We start from the raw sequence: 20893 nt of genomic DNA on the forward strand, positions 1-20893 counted from the left end.
AGAACATAATGCAGACTAGACAGTCATTACTTAACTAACATTGGTCCATTGGTGTTTGGAAAAAAGGTCATTAGAACACCTAACACAGGCCTTTTTTCAGGTGAATACATTTTAGAAAGAAATATTTTAAAGTGTATGTGTGTGTTTCTGGAAACAAGGGCCACTATCGTCTCAAAAGTCAAAGTTATTATTAACTTTATTAAAACAATTATTGTTAATCAATTAAAGGGGCAATCCGCAGTTAATACATCCATTTTTTGGGATCTAGAAGAATATCACTTATGACTGCTTCTTGTGCTTAGTTCAACTGTTGTACCCCATCAGAACCCAACATATAAGCTTGTTTTGCTCCAATGTTTGTACATGTAAACAAACACCGTATAGCCTCAAAACTTGGATAAAGCTATAACGTTGGATGGTCAGTCATTGCATGCATAGCTCTGTCTTTGAGAGCGGTTACATTTCTCCAGCCCCATCCCACAGCTTTTTACAAAAACAGAGGCGGGGTTCAGCTTTTTTATTGTTTCAACTGTGGACTGTGCCTTTAAAAAACCCAACAACCAATCGATACCAACGTCAATACAAATACAGAATGAAAGAAAACATACATTACAATCAGTGTAAAAGGTCTGCTAGAAGTGGCCTTAGCTTGTTACACACTGACACTAGTCAATGTTAAGCTGGTCTTCCAGTAGTCATCTCAGCCACAGACAGACTATTGTCTTTACACTGTGACTTCTCACCACAGATATTTATATTTTCATGAGGAGCACGTTGCTTCACAAGTATGTGTGTGTGTGTGTGTGTGTGTGTGTGTGTGTGTGTGTGTGTGTGTGTGTGTGTGTGTGTGTGTGTGTGTTATGGTTGGAAATGAGTCACCATTACTCAGGTACTAAAAGCGTTCTTGATCTACTAGTAATGTAGAGTAGTGGTGTAGAGTTCTGATGTAGACTAGTGATGTAGTGTAGACTAGCGGTGTAGTGTAGACTAGTGGTGTAGAGTTCTGATGTAGACTAGTGATGTAGTGTAGACTAGCGGTGTAGTGTAGACTAGTGGTGTAGTGTAGACTAGTGGTGTAGAGGTGTAGAGTTGTGATGTAGACTAGCGGTGTAGTGTAGACTAGCGGTGTAGTGTAGACTAGTGGTGTAGTGTAGACTAGTGGTGTAGTGTAGACTAGTGGTGTAGTGTAGACTAGTGGTGTAGAGTAGTGGTGTATTGGTATGGATCACTTTGTGGCAGCAGTATCTGTGGGCCGGGGCTAGTTGTGGATGTGGATCACTTTGTGGCAGCAGTATCTGTGGGCCGGGGCTAGTTGTGGATGTGGATCACTTTGTGGCAGACGTCTCATCTTGGTCTGTTCACATGTGTTTGTGGATGTGGATCACTCTCTTGCAGTTGGGGCAGTAGTGTTCTACATCCTTACAGGAGTCAACACAGAACGGAATCAAACAGCATGGCCAGCACCTAGAGAAGGAGAGCGACAGAGAGACAGAGACAGAGACAGAGAGGTGGGGTAGAGAGAGAGAGAGAGATACAGACAGAGAGGTGGGGTAGAGAGAGAGAGACAGAGACAGAGAGGTGGGGTAGAGAGAGAGAGAGAGAGAGAGAGAGAGAGAGAGAGAGAGAGAGAGAGAGAGAGAGAGAGAGAGAGAGAGAGAGAGAGAGAAGGGATTCAGTGTGTGTATCCATCTGTACTGTGAATTCAATGTTGCATGTGGACCAATACCCCCTGCCACGTCTGGATGACATCTTTGCTGTTTATGAGAGAGAGAAAAAATAATGTTTGCCACGTGTACCAACTTACATTAAGACGCCGAGGACTCCACAGAGGACCCAGGTGCGCAGTCCAGGGGTGTGTGTGGTCTCTGTCAGAACCGGGACCTGACAGTGGGGACACGTCATCTGGCCGGGTACGTCTCTAGGCAGCAGCTGCTGCATCACCACCACCTGGGTTACTGCAGAGGGAGGAGAATACTGGTTAGAACCAGATAGAACAGGACAGAACCACCACCTGGGTTACTGCAGAAGGAAGAGAATACTGGTTAGATCCAGATAGAACAGAACCACCACCTGGGTTACTGCAGAGGGAAGAGAATACTGGTTAGAACAGGACAGAACCACCACCTGGGTTACTGCAGAAGGAAGAGAATACTGGTTAAAACCAGATAAAACTGGATAGAACTTCATAGAATTGGATAGAACTGGACAAGACTAGAAAGAATCACCACCACCCAGGTTACTGTAGGGAGAGGGAAATACTGGTCAGAACCAGATAGCATTGGATAGTCTGGATAGAACTGGACAGAACCGGAAAATACACAATATAACAGAACAGAAGTGGATACAACCAATTAGGCCCCCCCAAAATTGTGTTCTTTGTTCTATATTTCACACCCCCACAGAGGGTAGAGGATTAGAAGGGTTGCTATGGCCAGGACGTCCAGCCAATACCTTGTGTGTGTACAACTTGGTTCTCTTTTCACGGGGTAGGAGTAGGGGTACCCGATTGAGGTAGTTTTGGTCACACAGTTAGGAGTTTTCTTCAGTGTGTGTGTGACTCACCACTGGGGGCGTTTGTAGGTTGTGCCATGCTCGTGCCGTATTGGGGAGGTGGTGGGTACATGCCGGGTTGGGGAGGTGGTGGGTACATGCCGGGTTGGGGACCTGATAAATAAGGGATAAATAAATACATCAATACACTGTGTCATTTATCACAAACCCAGGGATACAGAGTGGTTGGCCAGCATTATGGGAACAGAAACCCAGGGATACAGAGTGGTTGGCCAGCGTTATGGGAACACAAACCCAGAGATACAGAGTGGTTGGTCAGCATTATGGGAACACAAACCCAGGGATACAGAGTGGTTGGCCAGCATTATAGGAACACAAACCCAGGGATACAGAGTGGTTGGCCAGCATTACAGGAACACAAACCCAGAGATACAGAGTGGTTGGCCAGCATTATGGGACCACAATCCCAGGGATACAGAGTGGTTGGCCAGTATTATGCGAACACAAACCCAGGGATACAGAGTGGTTGGCCAGCCCTTAACAATGATGTTCATGACATCTATGGCTATCGTAACAGACACTTCCAAAACGCTTAATGAAAACACTTTGAAGGGAGTTGCTCTCCAGGAACATTTTAATATACATAATACATAAAGAATAAGGTCTGGTTTCTTGAACACAGATTAACCTAGTCCTGGTCTGAAAAGCTCTTCAAAGGGTTCTCCTATGGGGACAGTCGTATGACCCTTTCAAGTTCTAGACATCACCTTATTTTCTAGGAGTGTAAGCTTAAACTGTCCCTAAGAGTATCAGTGTAGATCTGATCTCATACCTCCCTGGAAGCCAGGCTGAGGGGGGTAGGCTGTTCCCCCTCCACTTCCCTGGTAGCCAGGCTGAGGGGGGTAGGCGGTTCCCCCGCCACTTCCCTGGTAGCCAGGCTGAGGGGGGTAGGCGGTTCCCCCGCCACTTCCCTGGTAGCCAGGCTGAGGGGGGTAGGCTGTTCCCCCTCCACTTCCCTGGTAGCCCGCTGGGAGGCCGGGGTAGGGGGGAGCAGACACGTCCTGCGGGGGTCCATACTGGCTCTTCTCCATACTGTCTGGGGGGAAGAGAGAGAGAGAGAGGAAGACAGTGAGCACCTTATGAAAATATCACATTGAGAAAACATATGTCTCTGCCCCCACCTTCTCTCCCCCCTATCTCTCTCACCTGTCTTCTTTCACTCACTCACTCACACACACACACACACACACACACACACACACACACACACACACACACACACACACACACACACACATACACACACACACTTCTTGTTCAAGCTGTTGCTTATAACAATGATACACACCCCTGTATTCAACCGGGCAGGTTTGGTGACATTTCATTGGACAAAGACTTGGCCTGTAGACTCTGAGTAGTACAAGCCTATAACAACACCACCACTAATGAATGCCACACACCCACTAAATCTATCAGAATAACCCTAACCCTGGTCTATGTTACTGGTGAATGATCAACAGTTAGAGTCAGTTAGAAAACGTTTAAGTGTCAATCCACAATGACACATCAATTGACAATACAAAATACAGAGGTAGCCCTTTCCTGCAGTCAATGTCCTGAAGTGCCCTCTGTGACATCATGGCCCTTTCCTGCAGTCAATGTCCAGAAGCGCCCTCTGTGACCTCATGGCCCTTTCCTGCAGTCAATGTTCAGAAGTGCCCTCTGTGACCTCATGGCCCTTTCCTGCAGTCAATGTCCAGAAGTGCCCTCTGTGACATCATGGCCCTTTCCTGCAGTCAATGTCCAGAAGCGCCCTGTCACGTTCCTGACCTGTTTTCTGTTGGTTTTGTATGTGTGTGATGGTCAGGGCGTGAGTTTTGGGTGGGCAGTCTATGTTTTCTGTTTCTATGTTTGTTTTGGGTTGCCTGGTATGGCTCTTAATTAGAGGCAGGTGTTTTGCATTTTCCTCTAATTGAGAGTCATATTTAGGTAGGGTGTTCTCACTGTTTGTTTGTGGGTGATTGTCTCCTGTGTCGTCCATGTCTGTACCATACGGGACTGTTTGGCTGTTCGTTCGTTTGATGTAGTCTGTTCCTGTCCGTGAGTTCTACGTGTAGTTATGTAAGTTCATGTTCAGGTTTCGTCTACGTCGTTTTCTTATTTTGTAATTTTCCAAGTGTTTTCGTATTCGTCTTTGTGTTTCAATAAATATCATTATGTCATCATACCTTGCGGCGTATTGGTCCACTGATCCTTCTCTCCTCTCCTCGTCCGAGGAAGAGGAGGACAACAGCCCTTACACGCCCTCTGTGACCTCATGGCCCTTTCCTGCAGTCAATGTTCAGAAGTGCCCTCTGTGACCTCATGGCCCTTTCCTGCAGTCAATTTCCAGAAGTGCCTCTGTGACCTCATGGGTGGAATGTTATTCACGACGAAAATCCAGTGTTTCTATGTCAAACTGTTTTGTTATATTTCAGTCTTCTGTGATGTATATAAAATGTAATATTGGGATGCAAACTCGAAACTGAATACATTTCAACTCTATACCTGACATGGTACAGGTGTCTTCTTTTTTTAAGCCCATAACCATGTGTGTGAGGTGTATACTTTGGTTTCAAAGTAGATTTGTTAAAGACTACCAAAATCACTCACTGCAGTAAAAGGTTCCAAGCCATATTATGGACCCCTCAGATAGTTTTTAGACACTAGTCAGTCATAGGCAAACACAGTGCACTATGTCATGTGGAATCAGCTATAATACACAGTACAATATGTCATGTGGAATCAGCTATAATACACAGTGCAGTATGTCATGTGGAATCAGCTATAATACACAGTGCAGTATGTCATGTAGAATCAGCTATAATACACAGTGCAGTATGTCATGTAGAATCAGCTATAATACACAGTGCAGTATGTCATGTGGAATCAGCTATAATACACAGTGCAGTATGTCATGTGGAATCAGCTATAATACACAGTGCAGTATGTCATGTGGAATCAGCTATAATACACAGTGTAGTATGTCATCTGGAATCAGCTATAATACACAGTGCAGTATGTCATCTGGAATCAGCTATAATACACAGTGCAGTATGTCATCTGTAATCAGCTATAATCCACAGTACAGTATGTCATGTGGAATCAGCTGTAATACACAGTGCAGTATGTAATCTGGAATCATCTATAATACACAGTGCAGTATGTCATGTGGAATCAGCTGTAATACACGGTACAGTATGTCATGTGGAATCAGCTATAATACACAGTACAGTATGTCATGTGGAATCAGCTATAATACACAGTGCAGTATGTCATGTGGAATCAGCTATAATACACAGTGCAGTATTCATCTGGAATCAGCTATAATACACAGTACAGTATGTCATGTGGAATCAGCTATAATACACAGTACAGTATGTCATGTGGAATCAGCTATAATACACAGTGCAGTATGTCATGTGGAATCAGCTATAATACACAGTGCAGTATTCATCTGGAATCAGCTATAATACACAGTACAGTATGTCATGTGGAATCAGCTATAATACACAGTACAGTATGTCATCTGGAATCAGCTGTAATACATAGTATAGTATGTCATCTGGAATCAGCTATAATACACAGTGCAGTATGTCATCTGGAATCAGCTATAATACACAGTGCAGTATGTCATGTGGAATCAGCTATAATACACAGTGCAGTATGTCATGTGGAATCAGCTGTATTACGCAGTGTAGTATGTCATCTGGAATCAGCTATAATACACAGTACAGTATGTCATGTGGAATCGGCTATAATACACAGTGCAGTATGTCATGTGGAATCAGCTATAATACACAGTGCAGTATGTCATCTGGAATCAGCTATAATACACAGTGCAGTATGTCATCTGGAATCAGCTATAATACACAGTGCAGTATGTCATCTGTAATCAGCTATAATCCACAGTACAGTATGTCATGTGGAATCAGCTGTAATACACAGTGCAGTATGTAATCTGGAATCATCTATAATACACAGTGCAGTATGTCATGTGGAATCAGCTGTAATACACGGTACAGTATGTCATGTGGAATCAGCTATAATACACAGTACAGTATGTCATGTGGAATCAGCTATAATACACAGTGCAGTATGTCATGTGGAATCAGCTATAATACACAGTGCAGTATTCATCTGGAATCAGCTATAATACACAGTACAGTATGTCATGTGGAATCAGCTATAATACACAGTACAGTATGTCATGTGGAATCAGCTATAATACACAGTACAGTATGTCATGTGGAATCAGCTATAATACACAGTGCAGTATGTCATGTGGAATCAGCTATAATACACAGTGCAGTATTCATCTGGAATCAGCTATAATACACAGTACAGTATGTCATGTGGAATCAGCTATAATACACAGTACAGTATGTCATCTGGAATCAGCTGTAATACATAGTATAGTATGTCATCTGGAATCAGCTATAATACACAGTGCAGTATGTCATGTGGAATCAGCTATAATACACAGTGCAGTATGTCATGTGGAATCAGCTATAATACACAGTGCAGTATGTCATGTGGAATCAGCTGTATTACGCAGTGTAGTATGTCATCTGGAATCAGCTATAATACACAGTACAGTATGTAATCTGGAATCAGCTATAATACACAGTACAGTATGTCATGTGGAATCAGCTATAATACACAGTGCAGTATGTCATGTGGAATCAGCTGTATTACGCAGTGCAGTATGTCATCTGGAATCAGCTATAATACACAGTACAGTATGTAATGTGGAATCAGCTATAATACACAGTACAGTATGTCATCTGGAATCAGCTATAATACACAGTGCAGTATGTAATGTAGAATCAGCTATAATACACAGTGCACAGTGCAGTATGTAATCTGGAATCAGCTATAATACACAGTGCAGTATGTCATGTGGAATCAGCTATAATACACATTGCAGTATGTCATGTGGAATCAGCTATATTACACAGTGCACTATGTATTGTGGAATCAGCTATAATACACAGTGCAGTATGTCATGTGGAATCAGCTATATTACACAGTGCACTATGTATTGTGGAATCAGCTATAATACACAGTGCAGTATGTAATCTGGAATCAGCTATAATACACAGTGCAGTATGTCATCTGTAATCAGCTATAATACACAGTACAGTATGTAATGTGGAATCATCTATAATACACAGTGCAGTATGTCATCTGGAATCAGCTGTAATACACAGTACAGTATCTCATGTAGAATCAGCTATGATACACACTACAGTATGTCATGTAGAATCAGCTATAATACACACTACAGTATGTCATGTGGAATCAGCTATAATACACAGTGCAGTATGTCATCTGGAATGAGCTGTAATTCACAGTACAGTATGTCATGTAGAATCAGCTATAATACACAGTGCAGTATATAATGTGGAATCAGCTATAATACACAGTGCAGTATGTCATGTGGAATCAGCTATATTACACAGTGCAGTATGTATTGTGGAATCAGCTATAATACACAGTGCAGTATGTCATCTGTAATCAGCTGTAATACACAGTACAGTATGTCATCTGGAATCATCTATAATACACAGTACAGTATGTGATCTGGAATCAGCTATAATACACAGTGCAGTATGTCATGTGGAATCAGCTATAATACACAGTGCAGTATGTATTGTGGAATCATCTATAATACACAGTACAGTATGTGATCTGGAATCAGCTATAATACACAGTGCAGTATGTAATGTGGAATCAGCTATAATACACTGTGCAGTATGTCATGTGGAATCAGCTATAATACACTGTGCAGTATGTCATCTGGAATCAGCTATAATACACTGTGCAGTATGTCATCTGGAATCAGCTATAATACACAGTGCAGTATGTCATCTGGAATCAGCTATAATACACAGTGCAGTATGTAATGTGGAATCAGCTATAATACACAGTGCAGTATGTCATCAATAAATAAATACAAATTCTAACTTCATGATTCAGTCTAACCTCAGGCTCATCAATAACCTTTACTTACAGTAACCAGGTCAGTCGTTAAAAACAAACTATTATAAGGAAATGCATAGATTATACTACTGCGCTATACATACAGTGCATTTGGGAAGTATTCAGACCTCTTGACTTTTTCCACATTTATTTAAGTTACAGCCTTATTTTAAAATGGAAATCCTCCAAAATCTACACACAATACAACATAATTGTAACGGCGGTCCTCCTCCTCTTCATCAGAAGAGGAGGAGTAGTGATCGAACCAAGGCGCAGCGTAGTGAAATGACATGATTTATTGAACACGACGGAAAAACAAACTAAACTTGCATAAACCAACAAAACAAATAAACGATGCAGACAGACCTGAACGACGAACTTACATATAACGTGAAGAACGCAATGAACAGGAACAGACTACATAAAACGAACAAACCGTAAACAGTCCTGTATGGTGCTAACATATACACAGACACAGGAGACAACCACCCACAACGAACACTGTGAAAACGCCTACCTAAATATGACTCTTAATTAGAGGAACGCCAAACACCTGCCTCTAATTAAGAGCCATACCAGGCAACCCAATAAACCAACACAGAAACAGAAAACATAGAATGCCCACCCAAACTCACGTCCTGACCAACTAACACATATAACAAACTAACAGAAATAGGTCAGGAACGTGACAATGACATCACAATACCCCATAATGACAAAGCAAAAACAGGTTCGTAAAAATGTTTGCAAATTTAAAAAAACAAATAAACAGAAATACTTCATTTACATAAGTATTCAGAGCCTTTGCTATGAAATTTACTCTAAATTGAGCTCGGGTGCATCCTGTTTCCATTGACCATCCTTGAAATGTTTCTACAACTTGATTTGAGTCCACCTGTGGTAAATTCAATTGATTGGACATGATTTGGAAAGGCACACACCTGTCTAAATAAGGGTTCACAGTTGACAGTGCATGTCACAGCAAAAACCAAGCCATGAGGTCGAAGGAATTGTCCGTAGAGCTCCGAGACAGGATTGTGTCGAGGAACAGATCTGGGGAAGGGTACCAAAAGAATGTGCAGCATTGAAGGTCACCAAGAACACAGTGGCCTCCATCATTCTTAAATGAAAGAAGATTGGAACCACCAAGACTCTACCTAGAGCTGGCCACACGGCCAAACTGAGCAATCGGGGGAGAAGGACCGATGGTCACTCTGACAGAGCTCTAGTCCCAAAGCACTCACAGGCGGCCCAGTCCTCGCGCAGCAGTCCCTTCCAGCTGCAGTCAGAGCAGGAGATGTTCACCCCTCCACGTCCAGACTGCAAATGAATCACGCAAGCGGGAAGCCGCCGCTGGCTGATCCCGTCCTGGCTTACATTCAGGGCAGGATGTACATGTAAAATGTTCTTTGTCTAAAATAAATCACTGCACAAAAAAAAAAAAAAAAAATATATATATATATATATATTTTTTTTTTAAATAACTCCTCCAGAGTGTCTCTTTTGGGTCACTTTTGCTGGTCCCAAGCCCGGATAAAGGAGGAGGGTTGAAATTGTGACATTAAAAAAAACAAGAATCGACAGAAGAAAGCTAATTTGTAGATCTAAACATATTTAGGGTGTTTTTTACTCACTTTTTGTCCCTCCCACAACGTTATTCCTCTCTCCTACGGCGTCCATCACAATTACATGCACAAGGCCAATTATGCAAATTAGGTGATGGCGTCATTTAGCAACTTTTAGGACAGCCTATAGCTACTTTCCTTACTGAGGATTTGGCAACACTGTTTGAACTTACTGTCTTTACAGAATCAGCGGTCGTGAGTAGATGAGCTTGTTCTGAGATCAAAGCGAGAGCTGCATGTAGCAACGTGTACACATCTGTTCATGTCCTTTGCTCATTAGTGAGTTATTAGCCCAATTATAGATACGTTTGAGTCAGCAATGGGGGAGTGGTTGCTTCCTACAAGAGCACAACACGTGTGCATTTCTAGACATCTTTGAAAAGGGAGTCAGTTAACTTCTTATGGCTGCAGGAGTAGCTTGGATGAAAGGTGCCCATTTCAAATGGCCTGAGTCAGTTAAAGAGCGTTTTTGTCTTAAAGGGGCAGTGTTGTATTTTGTTGTATTTGTCAGATTTGCTGTAATAATGGTATGGGAATAAAATGGTTTCTTGCATCAAATGACTCAACAACATTTTCAGTCACCTCCTTGTCTGAAGGACAAGTGGATAAACAGGTTAATGTTAAGCCCTGAATGTTTTTTTCAAATGTCTCATAGAATGTACGCCTATATTGAACACCACACATTGGCTGCTACTGTTGTCTGAATGAGAGAACAGCTATTTCCATGTTAAAATGTTATGGGATGCATTTTCTCCATTGTTTTTGATGGTAGACCAAACTGGTAGGTCTACATTATGACCAAATAGTAGTCTACTTGATCACTGTTAAAACCAGGGGCGCAACTTTGGTTTTATAAGTGGGGGGACATAATTGTATTATTTTTATCCACTCGGATAAACACTCCAAACAACCTACCTGACGGCTCGAAGGCGTCCGCATGGTCCTAAAGCACACCGCAGTACCGTAGTACACTACCGTATGGGCCCTGGTCAACAGTAGTACGCTACCGTATGGGCCCTGGTCAACAGTAGTACACTACTCTATGGGCCCTGGTCAACAGTGGTACACTACCGTATGGGCCCTGGTCAACAGTAGTATTCTACCGTATGGGCCCTGGTCAACATTAGTACACTACCCTATGGGCCCTGGTCAACAGTAGTACACTACCCTATGGGCCCTGGTCAACAGTGGGTTAATTAGAATTAAAGACACCCAATTCCGGAAGTGTATTGAATTTTAAATACAAAATGTTACAACTTTTTAAATAAATAGCTTCTCTTTCATTTATTGAGAAGTCATTGAATATAGATTGTTTCAGATTATCTCCTGAACTGACTGACCTCAATTCGAATTGACCCCAAACCTGACCTTTACTATACCCATTTACCATGGGCAGGAACCATATCTGATGTGTGAAGTACTGTTTCCCCTCTGTCTGTGTGTACACATCTAACAGCGCTGGCTGTGTACACATCTAACAGCGCTGTCAAACATTAGGCACCAAGACAGAGTTAGAAGAAGGTAGGGTGACTGGTGCTGTTTTCTTTAAACCAATTTAAAAAACACCCCTCTTCTAACAAGTCTTTTCCTTCTCACATAGCAACACACACAAAACAAACACAGATATTCCTAGTCCTACACACAACTCTTTCATATTTTATTATATTCTGCAAAGAACCACTCTGAAACCCCCCAACACTGCCCCTTACCTTTTTGGAGTCCTGGAGGAAACGAGGTACTGTGAACTGGAGCCCTGGAGGAGACGAGGTACTGTGAACAGGAGCCCTGGAGGAGACGAGGTACTGTGGACTGGAGTCCTGGAGGAGACGAGGTACTGTGGACTGGAGCCCTGGAGGAGACGAGGTACTGTGGACTGGAGCCCTGGAGGAGACTAGGTACTGTGGACTGGAGCCCTGGAGGAGACTAGGTACTGTGGACTGGAGCCCTGGAGGAGACGAGGTACTGTGGACTGGAGTCCTGGAGGAGACGAGGTACTGTGGACTGGAGCCCTGGAGGAGACGAGGTACTGTGGACTGGAGCCCTGGAGGAGACGAGGTACTGTGGACTGGAGTCCTGGAGGAGACGAGGTACTGTGGACTGGAGTCCTGGAGGAGACGAGGTACTGTGGACTGGAGTCCTGGAGGAGACGAGGTACTGTGGACTGGAGTCCTGGAGGAGACGAGGTACTGTGGACTGTGTGGAGCTAAAGATCAGAGCTACTCCCTCGAGACCGTGAGAAAGTGAAGCAGGTAGGAAAGAGAGCGAGAACGAGCGCATACACAGTGGGGAGGTGTGAGCCAGATGAGGTAAAAACATAATCCACCAGAGGGCGTTTCCCAAATGACATTGAGCCCTGGTCAAAATAAGTGCACTACCGTATCTGGGGAACAGGGTGTCATTTGGGACGCAGCCCTGAAGACAGTGATTCCCATCAATAGACCAGAGACCTCAGACTCACTAAAGGGTTCAAATTAAGTAGTGGAGGGGTGTGAATATGGTGTGTGTGTGTGTGTGTGTGTGTGTGTCTGTGTGTGTGTGAGAGAGAGAGAGATGAGGGAAATAAGGGGGAGCTTAACACAGAAATAGTGGCTGTGGTGAGTCACAGTGTTAAACGTTAATGTGTTATTGTTCTCGATTAACAACATTGCTGTGGATGGAAAATATGCTTGTTGGTGAGATGAGTCATCTTCAGTTATATTAGAACATAATGCAGACTAGATATAACTTAACTAACATTGGTCCATTGGTGTTTGGAAAAAAGGTAATTAGAACACCTAACACAGGCCTGTAACGGCTGTCAATGTCGTTCTCCTCCTCAGACGAGGAGGAGCATGGATCGGACCAAGATGGGATAAGTGGGATAAGTGTTCATTATTTAATGACAAAACAACAAAGCACTTCAACATACAAAACAACAAACGTGACAAACCCGAAACAGTCCTGTGTGGCCCAAACGCTGACACAGGAACAAACACCCACCAAACACAAGTGAAACCCAGGCTGCCTTAGTATGATTCTCAATCAGGGACAACGATAGACACCTGTCTCTGATTGAGAATCATACCAGGCCGAACACAAAATCCCAACATAGAAATAGAAAACATAGACTGCCCACCCAAAACTCACGCCCTGACCAATAAACACATACAAAACAAGAGAAAACAGGTCAGGAATGTGACATAACCCCCCCCTTAAGGTGCGAACTCCGGGCGCACCAGCACAAAGTCTAGGGGAGGGTCTGGGTGAGCATCTGACCACGGGGGTGGCTCAGGCTCTGGGCGAGGTCCCCACCCCACCATAGTCACTCCCCGCTTCCGTATCCCCCTCCCAATGACCACCCTCCAACTAAACCCACCTAAATGAAGGGGCAGCATCGGGATAAGGGGCAGCACCGGGATAAGGGGCGGCAGCTCCAGGCTGAGGGACTCTGGCGGGTCCTGGCTGGCGGCTGGCTCTGGCGGATCCTGGCTGGCGGCTGGCTCTGGCGGACCCTGGCTGGCGGCTGGCTCTGGCGGACCCTGGCTGGCGGCTGGCTCTGGCGGACCCTGGCTGGCGGCTGGCTCTGGCGGCGGCTGGCTCTGGCGGATCCTGGCTGGCGGCTGGCTCTGGCGGATCCTGGCTGGCGGATCCTGGCTGGCGGCTGGCTCTGGCGGATCCTGGCTGGCGGCTGGCTCTGGCGGATCCTGGCTGGCGGCTGGCTCTGGCGGATCCTGGCTGGCGGCTGGCTCTGGCGGATCCTGGCTGGCGGCTGGCTCTGGCGGATCCTGGCTGGCGGCTGGCTCTGGCGGATCCTGGCTGGCGGCTGGCTCTGGCGGATCCTGGCTGGCGGCTGGCTCTGGCGGATCCTGGCTGGCGGCTGGCTCTGGCGGATCCTGGCTGGCGGCTGGCTCTGGCGGATCCTGGCTGGCGGCTGGCTCTGGCGGATCCTGGCTGGCGGCTGGCTCTGGCGGATCCTGGCTGGCGGCTGGCTCTGGCGGATCCTGGCTGGCGGCTGGCTCTGGCGGATCCTGGCTGGCGGCTGGCTCTGGCGGATCCTGGCTGGCGGCTGGCTCTGGCGGATCCTGGCTGGCGGCTGGCTCTGGCGGATCCTGGCTGGCGGCTGGCTCTGGCGGATCCTGGCTGGCTGGCTCCGGCAGCTCCTGACTGGCTGGCTGGTCCTGGCTGGACGGCTCCGGCTGGTCCTGGCTGGACGGCTCCGGCTGGTCCTGGCTGGACGGCTCCGGCTGGTCCTGGCTGGACGGCTCCGGCTGGTCCTGGCTGGACGGCTCCGGCTGGTCCTGGCTGGACGGCTCCGGCTGGTCCTGGCTGGACGGCTCCGGCTGGACGGCTCCGGCTGGTCCTGGCTGGACGGCTCTGGCTGGTCCTGGCTGGACGGCTCTGAAGGCTCGGGACAGACGGGCAGCGCTGGGCAGGCAGACAGTTCAGACCACGCTGGGCAGGCAGGCAATTCAGACAGCGCTGGTAAGGCAGACAGTTCGGGCAGCGCTGATCAGGCAAGCAGCGCAGGCGGCGTTGGGCAGACGGCCGACTCTGACCTGCTGAGGCGCACAGTAGGCCTGGTGCGTGGTGCTGGAACTGGAGGCACTGGGCTGGAGACACGCACCACAGGGAGAGTGCGTGGAGGAGAAACAGGGCTCTGGAAACGCACTGGAAGCCTGGTGCGTGGTGTCGGCACTGATGGTACTGGGCTGGGGTGGGAAGGTGGCGCCGGATCTACCGGACCGTGAAGGAGGACACGCGCTCTTGAGCACCGAGCCTCCCCAACCTTACCAGGTTGAATGGTCCCCGTAGCCCTGCCAGTGCGGCGAGGTGGAATAGCCCGCACTGGGCTATGCAGGCGAACCGGGGACACCACCTGTAAGGCTGGTGCCATGTACGCCGGCCCGAGGAGACGTACTGGAGGCCAGATACGTTGGGCCGGCTTCATGACATCCGGCTCGATGCCCAACCTAGCCCTCCCAGTGCGGCAAGGTGGAATAGCCCGCACTGGGCTAAGCACGCGTACTGGGGACACCGTGCGCTTTACCGCATAACACGGTGTCTGACCAGTACGACGCCCTCTCACTCCACGGTAAGCCTGGGGAGTTGGCTCAGGTAACCAACCCGGCTTCGCCACACTCCCCTTTAGCCCCCCCCCCCCCCCCCAAGAAATTTTTGGGTGGGCCTCTCGGGCTTCCAGCCGCTCTGCCTTGCTTTAGCCTCATACAACCTCCTCTTCGCTTTCGCAGCCTCCAGCTCCGCTTTGGGGCGGCGACACTCCACTGGCTCTGCCCAGGGTCCTTTACCGTCTAGGATCTCCTCCCAAGTCCATTCCTCTTTTCCCCATTGCTGTTGTTCTTGCCTTCCTTCTCCAATCCGCTTGATCCTGTTTTGGTGGGTGTTTCTGGGATAAGGGATAAGTGTTCATTATTTAATGACAAAACAACAAAGCACTTCAACATACAAAACAACAAACGTGACAAACCCGAAACAGTCCTGTGTGGCCCAAACGCTGACACAGGAACAAACACCCACCAAACACAAGTGAAACCCAGGCTGCCTTAGTATGATTCTCAATCAGAGACAACGATAGACACCTGTCTCTGATTGAGAATCATACCAGGCCGAACACAAAATCCCAACATAGAAATAGAAAACATAGACTGCCCACCCAAAACTCACGCCCTGACCAATAAACACATACAAAACAAGAGAAAAGAGGTCAAGAACGTGACAAGGCCAATTTTCATGTGAATACATTTTAGAAAAGTGTGTGTGTTCATCCATCCACCATTTGTTGTTACCTGAGAATGTATCCTGAACAAAAATATAAACGTAACATGCAACAATTTCAACAGTTTTACTGAGTTACAGTAAATCAGTCAATTTAAATAAATTCATTAGGCCCTAATCTATGGATTTCATATGACTGGCCAGGGGCGCAGCCATAGATGGGCCTGGAAGAGCATAGGCCCACCCACTTGGGAGCCAGGCCCAACCAATCAGAATGATTTGTTTCCTCACAAAAGGGCTTTATTACAGACAGAAATAGTCCTCAGTTTCATCAGCTGTCTTGGTGGCTGGTCTCAGACGATCCCGCAGGTGAAGAACCCGGATGTGGAGGTCCTGGACTGGCGTGGTTATTCAACATTCTGCCATATTCTCTAAAACAACGTTGGAGGTGGCTTATGGTAGAGAAATTAACATTACATTCTCTGGCAACAGCTCTGGTGAACATTCCTGCAGTCAGTGTGCCAATTGCATGCTCCCTCAAAACTTGAGACATCTGTGGCATTGCACACTTTTAGAGTGGCCTCCCGCTCACATACACTTGTATCCCTTCTCCGGCTTGGCTACCGCGGGGTACCGTTCAGAGAAATGGCATCCCGGAGGAATGGCACTTCAAGCCTTTCTCTACCCTTCACCAGGTGGTTACAGACCGAAACAACGCAGAGAGGATTCACCATGAGTCCAAAACACTGTATAAGGAGACCGAGGCTGGGGCTCTGCACACCCAAGCTGAGGGGACGCGGCACCTGGGCGAGAGACTGCAGAATATCCACTTCTGGAAGTCAGAGCTGCAGCGGCACATCGAAAAGCTGGTGGCCGAGACAGACCTCCTCCTGGGGCAGAAGAGGAGGCTGTTGAAGGCGCTGGACGCCACCGAGATCCCGTTCGCCATCGCCACGGATAACCTAACCTGTCGGTAACAGTGACCACGTAGAAGAGGAGCTGCTGATGATACAAATAAAACAAATGTTTTGTCTTTGCTCTAGTTCACCTAAATACTTGTATCATTACTAAATGTTGCCTAGACGTTATTTCACTAGAAACCAATCTGGAAATAACGTGATGGTTGTGTTTGTGTACCACAGGAGGTGGAGTTGATCAGGAGCATCCAGGCTCTGTTGAAGAGAACGCTGAGTCAGGCTGTCAATCAAATCAAGTGAGTGTCACAATTAAACAATAAGGGTTTTTATTTCTCAAAACTTGGATGATACAAATTATGACAAGGAAATAAACCAAAGTGCTTTAAAATATACCAAGGGCTAAATGACTTGAAAAACGGACTGTCCTATAAAGTATTAACGTGAAAAAGAACTTCGCTATAACGTGCAGGAACAGAACGTACATAAACCAAAAATCAACTCACTGATGGGACGTTCCACGGAGACTATAAGGGGAGCTCCAAGGCAAGTCTGCAAACCATCAAGTTTTACATGTATACAATAATGATAATGTTAAATACAAGCATTATTTTAGCAATAACAGTACACAATATAAATGTACTACTGTACTTCGCTATTTTAAACTCGTCAAAGGAAAGAAATTATTCCCCTGGGGTGAACAGAGGGTGTGCATTTCCCAACGCCCTTCCGGAACCGTATTTTAACCCTGGAATTCAGGTCGGACCTCCTTTATCAGAACACCGCGGCATCCATCACTGCTGAGGAACAAGACATTACTTTGAACCGTGACTATTTACTTGAGAATGATAATGGTTAAATTATACCAATGACTGTTACCACGTAAACTATGAAGCGTGCACTCAACATAGAAAACAATGATAGCAAATGTCAAACTGTATTTCTGCAATAAAGTTAAGTTACGATATAAACAAAAGATGTGTGTCGCATCGTCATTTCTATTATGTGTACAGTGCAAAGTGAGTGATAACGTGCATAAAATTAAAAGGATATTTGTTATGGCCTGTACACTACGGCGTGGCTCGCTTGTGGGCATGCTGGCAGCAGCAGTTCGGTTGTACAACAATAATTCAACATAGTAAGTTTGTATGACGATCTGGTTATTAAATGGGTAAATAGTTTACAGACAGTTAAATAGTAGTGTGCGCTAAACCGCTCTGGTGACGAACGTTGCTGCCCTGTTTCCAATCGTCCACATTGCTGCTGTATGAACCTATTCAAGTAAGTAAATACACTTTGGGAAAAAGACTATACCCGTGTTCGAATACCCATAACACACTGTATACTACATATTAAATGAGTGTATATACTATTAGTTAATTTTAGGAAACTGTAAACGAACGGTATCCTTCCAATTCGTTAGTTGATGCTGTGACTATGCAACGTCTTACTAGCTTGTTAGTAAAACAAATGACAAGACATTTTACAACTTCATTAAAACAATGTCCATTAAAAACGCTCAACGACTATACCGCTAAGCTAAGAATTACGTGAATAATCAAGTCAATAGGTTGCGTATGTAAATTCACTCTACTCCGATTTCAGAGCAGTCTCGTCTGTGTGCCAGAGCGAAGAATAACTGACGAATCTACGAACGCCTAACACCCATAGAATATGGCCGGTGTCAGTAAATATCGGCAAAAAGGCGTAATTAAATTGTTGTCAGCAGCACAGTTCGCCACCAACGCCCTGGACAACATGAAAACAACCTAACCAGTTCTGCTAGGGCGAGTAAAATTAAGTAACGTTACCGAGCGAGTTAGCTCGATTGCCATTGTGAGCGTCCAGTGTGCGTTCTGAACGCTTCAAGATCTAAACGCAATTTACAAACACAGTTGGGTAGTTAGATAGCATATAAGTTAGTTAATATACTGGCAAGTTCGATCTATTAGTAGCCAACTAACGGGTAACTTAACTAGCTAACGTAACGGCACATAGTGCTATATTGATATGCGGTTGAATGTGGGCCGAGATATCCAGAGGCACCACCGTTTGTCAGATTTGTAATTAAGATAAACTTGAATGGTGTGGTTGATACATGAACATTGTCTGCACTGGCCAAGTGGCAGAATTCCTACAGCCTCCGTGTAGTCCTGCAGGAGCTCAGACGACTCATGATGTGCAAGGAGAACATGACGCTCCCTCAGCCACCAGAGGGCCAGATCTACACCAACTGAGCCCACGCTACTACTCTCCTTTTCCATCTTTTGTTTGCGTTTATCCTTTCATCCCATCCACCACCTCCCTCCTTATTTTCATTAATTCGCCAGCCAACACTCTAGCGCACACACACATAGGGACGTACGAATGCAGACACCCACAACCATGCAATCACTTCTACATGCGCCAGGCCCTGGCCCTTCCCCTTTCCATCACTGGAGCTCTGGTTGGACTAGAGAAGACTTGGTAGGCGGGGTCATCGGTCCAGATCTGATCATTCGAATACTGTACATGTTACTAATCTTTTTCTATTATTTGTTATAAATGCAGATTGTACAATAATATAAATAATCTTATTGAGTGTAAAAAAATAAAAAAGTAAGGATAGCGTAGCTAACAAATCGTCTGGCAACATAATGTGTAACTTATTTCAAAAGTAAATACTTTATTACATTGCTCGACATTTCCTTAACATTTGTCATAATTAGTTAAAGCAATGAATTCGTATCTTTTCTCGTTGGACTTCGCCAGCATATTTTCGCCATTTTCTTCAAATCTGAAAACGTTTTAGCCCATTTTCGAAAGAACTGCATTATGGGCCATAAAAGCACGGAAATGTTGTCCACTGCTTGTATACTTTGTATTTTCGGTAATGACGTACGAAATGCCGGAACTTTTGGTAAACTAACTATACCCATACTATGACCAATAAGCATACTAGTCAATTTACTTTACAAATAGTATTGTAATGACTCTGGGTTACAGTATGGTTAGTATAAGTATTTGAACATAGTTGATGTATTATTAGCTAACTAGCTACAGTGCAAGTTAACTCAAATGAGCTGCTAACGTAGCTAGCTATTTAGCCAACTTTACAGACTGTATAGCTAGCTAACTGAATTAAATATCACCAGTTACCTAACTTCATAATGGCTATCTTGATGTAATTGTAAAACAAACTCCAAATGCATTTGTAGGTAGCTAGCTAACAGCCATGGAAGAGAGTGAAAGGATAGCTGCTCCAACTGTTAAAGAAGGTAGAGTAGGCTATTCTGGTTGGGCAGGTACTGTTGTGTAGTTCCACTCCATAGTAAGAAGTGAGGAAGGAGATAATAGTAACATAATATTCAGTGCGGTCTAATTTTAGTATAATGAAGTCTGTTTTCTGTCCTCAGATACAGAGCTGTAAAACATTGTCTGCAGATGAAGAGCAATGGTTCCCAGTCCTGTTCCTGGGGTCTCAAAGGGGTGCACATTTTTATTTTTGCCTTAGTGCTACCCAGCTGATTCAAATGATCAAGTCATCATCAAGCTTCAAGTGGTATTTATGTATTAATTTGTGACGATTTTCTGCCATCATTGTAAGCCTGCCCCACACACACACACTATACATTTATTAAACATAAGAAGGAGTGTGAGTTTGTCACAACCTGGCTCATGGGAATTGACAGAGCTCTTATAGGACAAGGGCACAAAATAATATAATACAATTCAATAAATTTGCTATTTATTTAACCATCTTACATATAAAACCTTTTGTTAATCGATAATGGTTAAAAAATCAAAGTGTTATTGAAATGTGAATCACATTTTTGTTTGGGAATACCTGCTGTAGGTTATATCAGCTGTGTCGGTGAACCCCTCCCGCATCTTAACTGGCTACATAGAGGGTACAGCATGACCAGAGGAGAGAGGTCACTTGGTTGGGTCAACAGGAAGTATTATTAAAGAGATGCTTTACATTGAAATACAGATAGAGATGTAGTAGTCCCAGAGTTTAGAATTTTACATCCTGATTATTATGACTGACAGTGATGGCATGATTAAGCCTTGTTTTTTGTTTTTTTTCTGTCTCTCGTCTGCTGGTATGTTTTGATGTGAGAGAGG

General features: G+C 45.1%; 1 protein-coding gene and 1 long non-coding RNA gene across 2 annotated transcripts; one reads left to right on the forward strand and one right to left on the reverse strand.

The window, feature by feature from the left end:
- Positions 1 to 223: 223 nt before the first annotated feature.
- On the reverse strand, positions 224 to 3606 carry LOC129839735 (lipopolysaccharide-induced tumor necrosis factor-alpha factor homolog). Its single transcript, XM_055907337.1, has 4 exons — positions 3344 to 3606; positions 2563 to 2664; positions 1805 to 1955; positions 224 to 1464 (listed from the first exon to the last, which is right to left on the reverse strand). Exons 1-4 carry the CDS (start codon positions 3600 to 3602, stop codon positions 1359 to 1361), a joined length of 618 nt encoding a protein of 205 aa, XP_055763312.1. The 5' UTR covers positions 3603 to 3606; the 3' UTR covers positions 224 to 1358.
- Positions 3607 to 15742: 12136 nt separating this feature from the next.
- LOC129839370 (uncharacterized) lies at positions 15743 to 20572 on the forward strand. Its single transcript, XR_008757009.1, has 2 exons — positions 15743 to 19685; positions 20182 to 20572. It is a non-coding gene; the product is annotated as an uncharacterized LOC129839370 (long non-coding RNA).
- The last annotated feature ends 321 nt before the right edge of the window (positions 20573 to 20893 follow it).

This window comes from Salvelinus fontinalis, chromosome 40, assembly GCF_029448725.1.
Source record: "Salvelinus fontinalis isolate EN_2023a chromosome 40, ASM2944872v1, whole genome shotgun sequence".
Lineage (NCBI taxonomy): Eukaryota > Metazoa > Chordata > Actinopteri > Salmoniformes > Salmonidae > Salvelinus > Salvelinus fontinalis.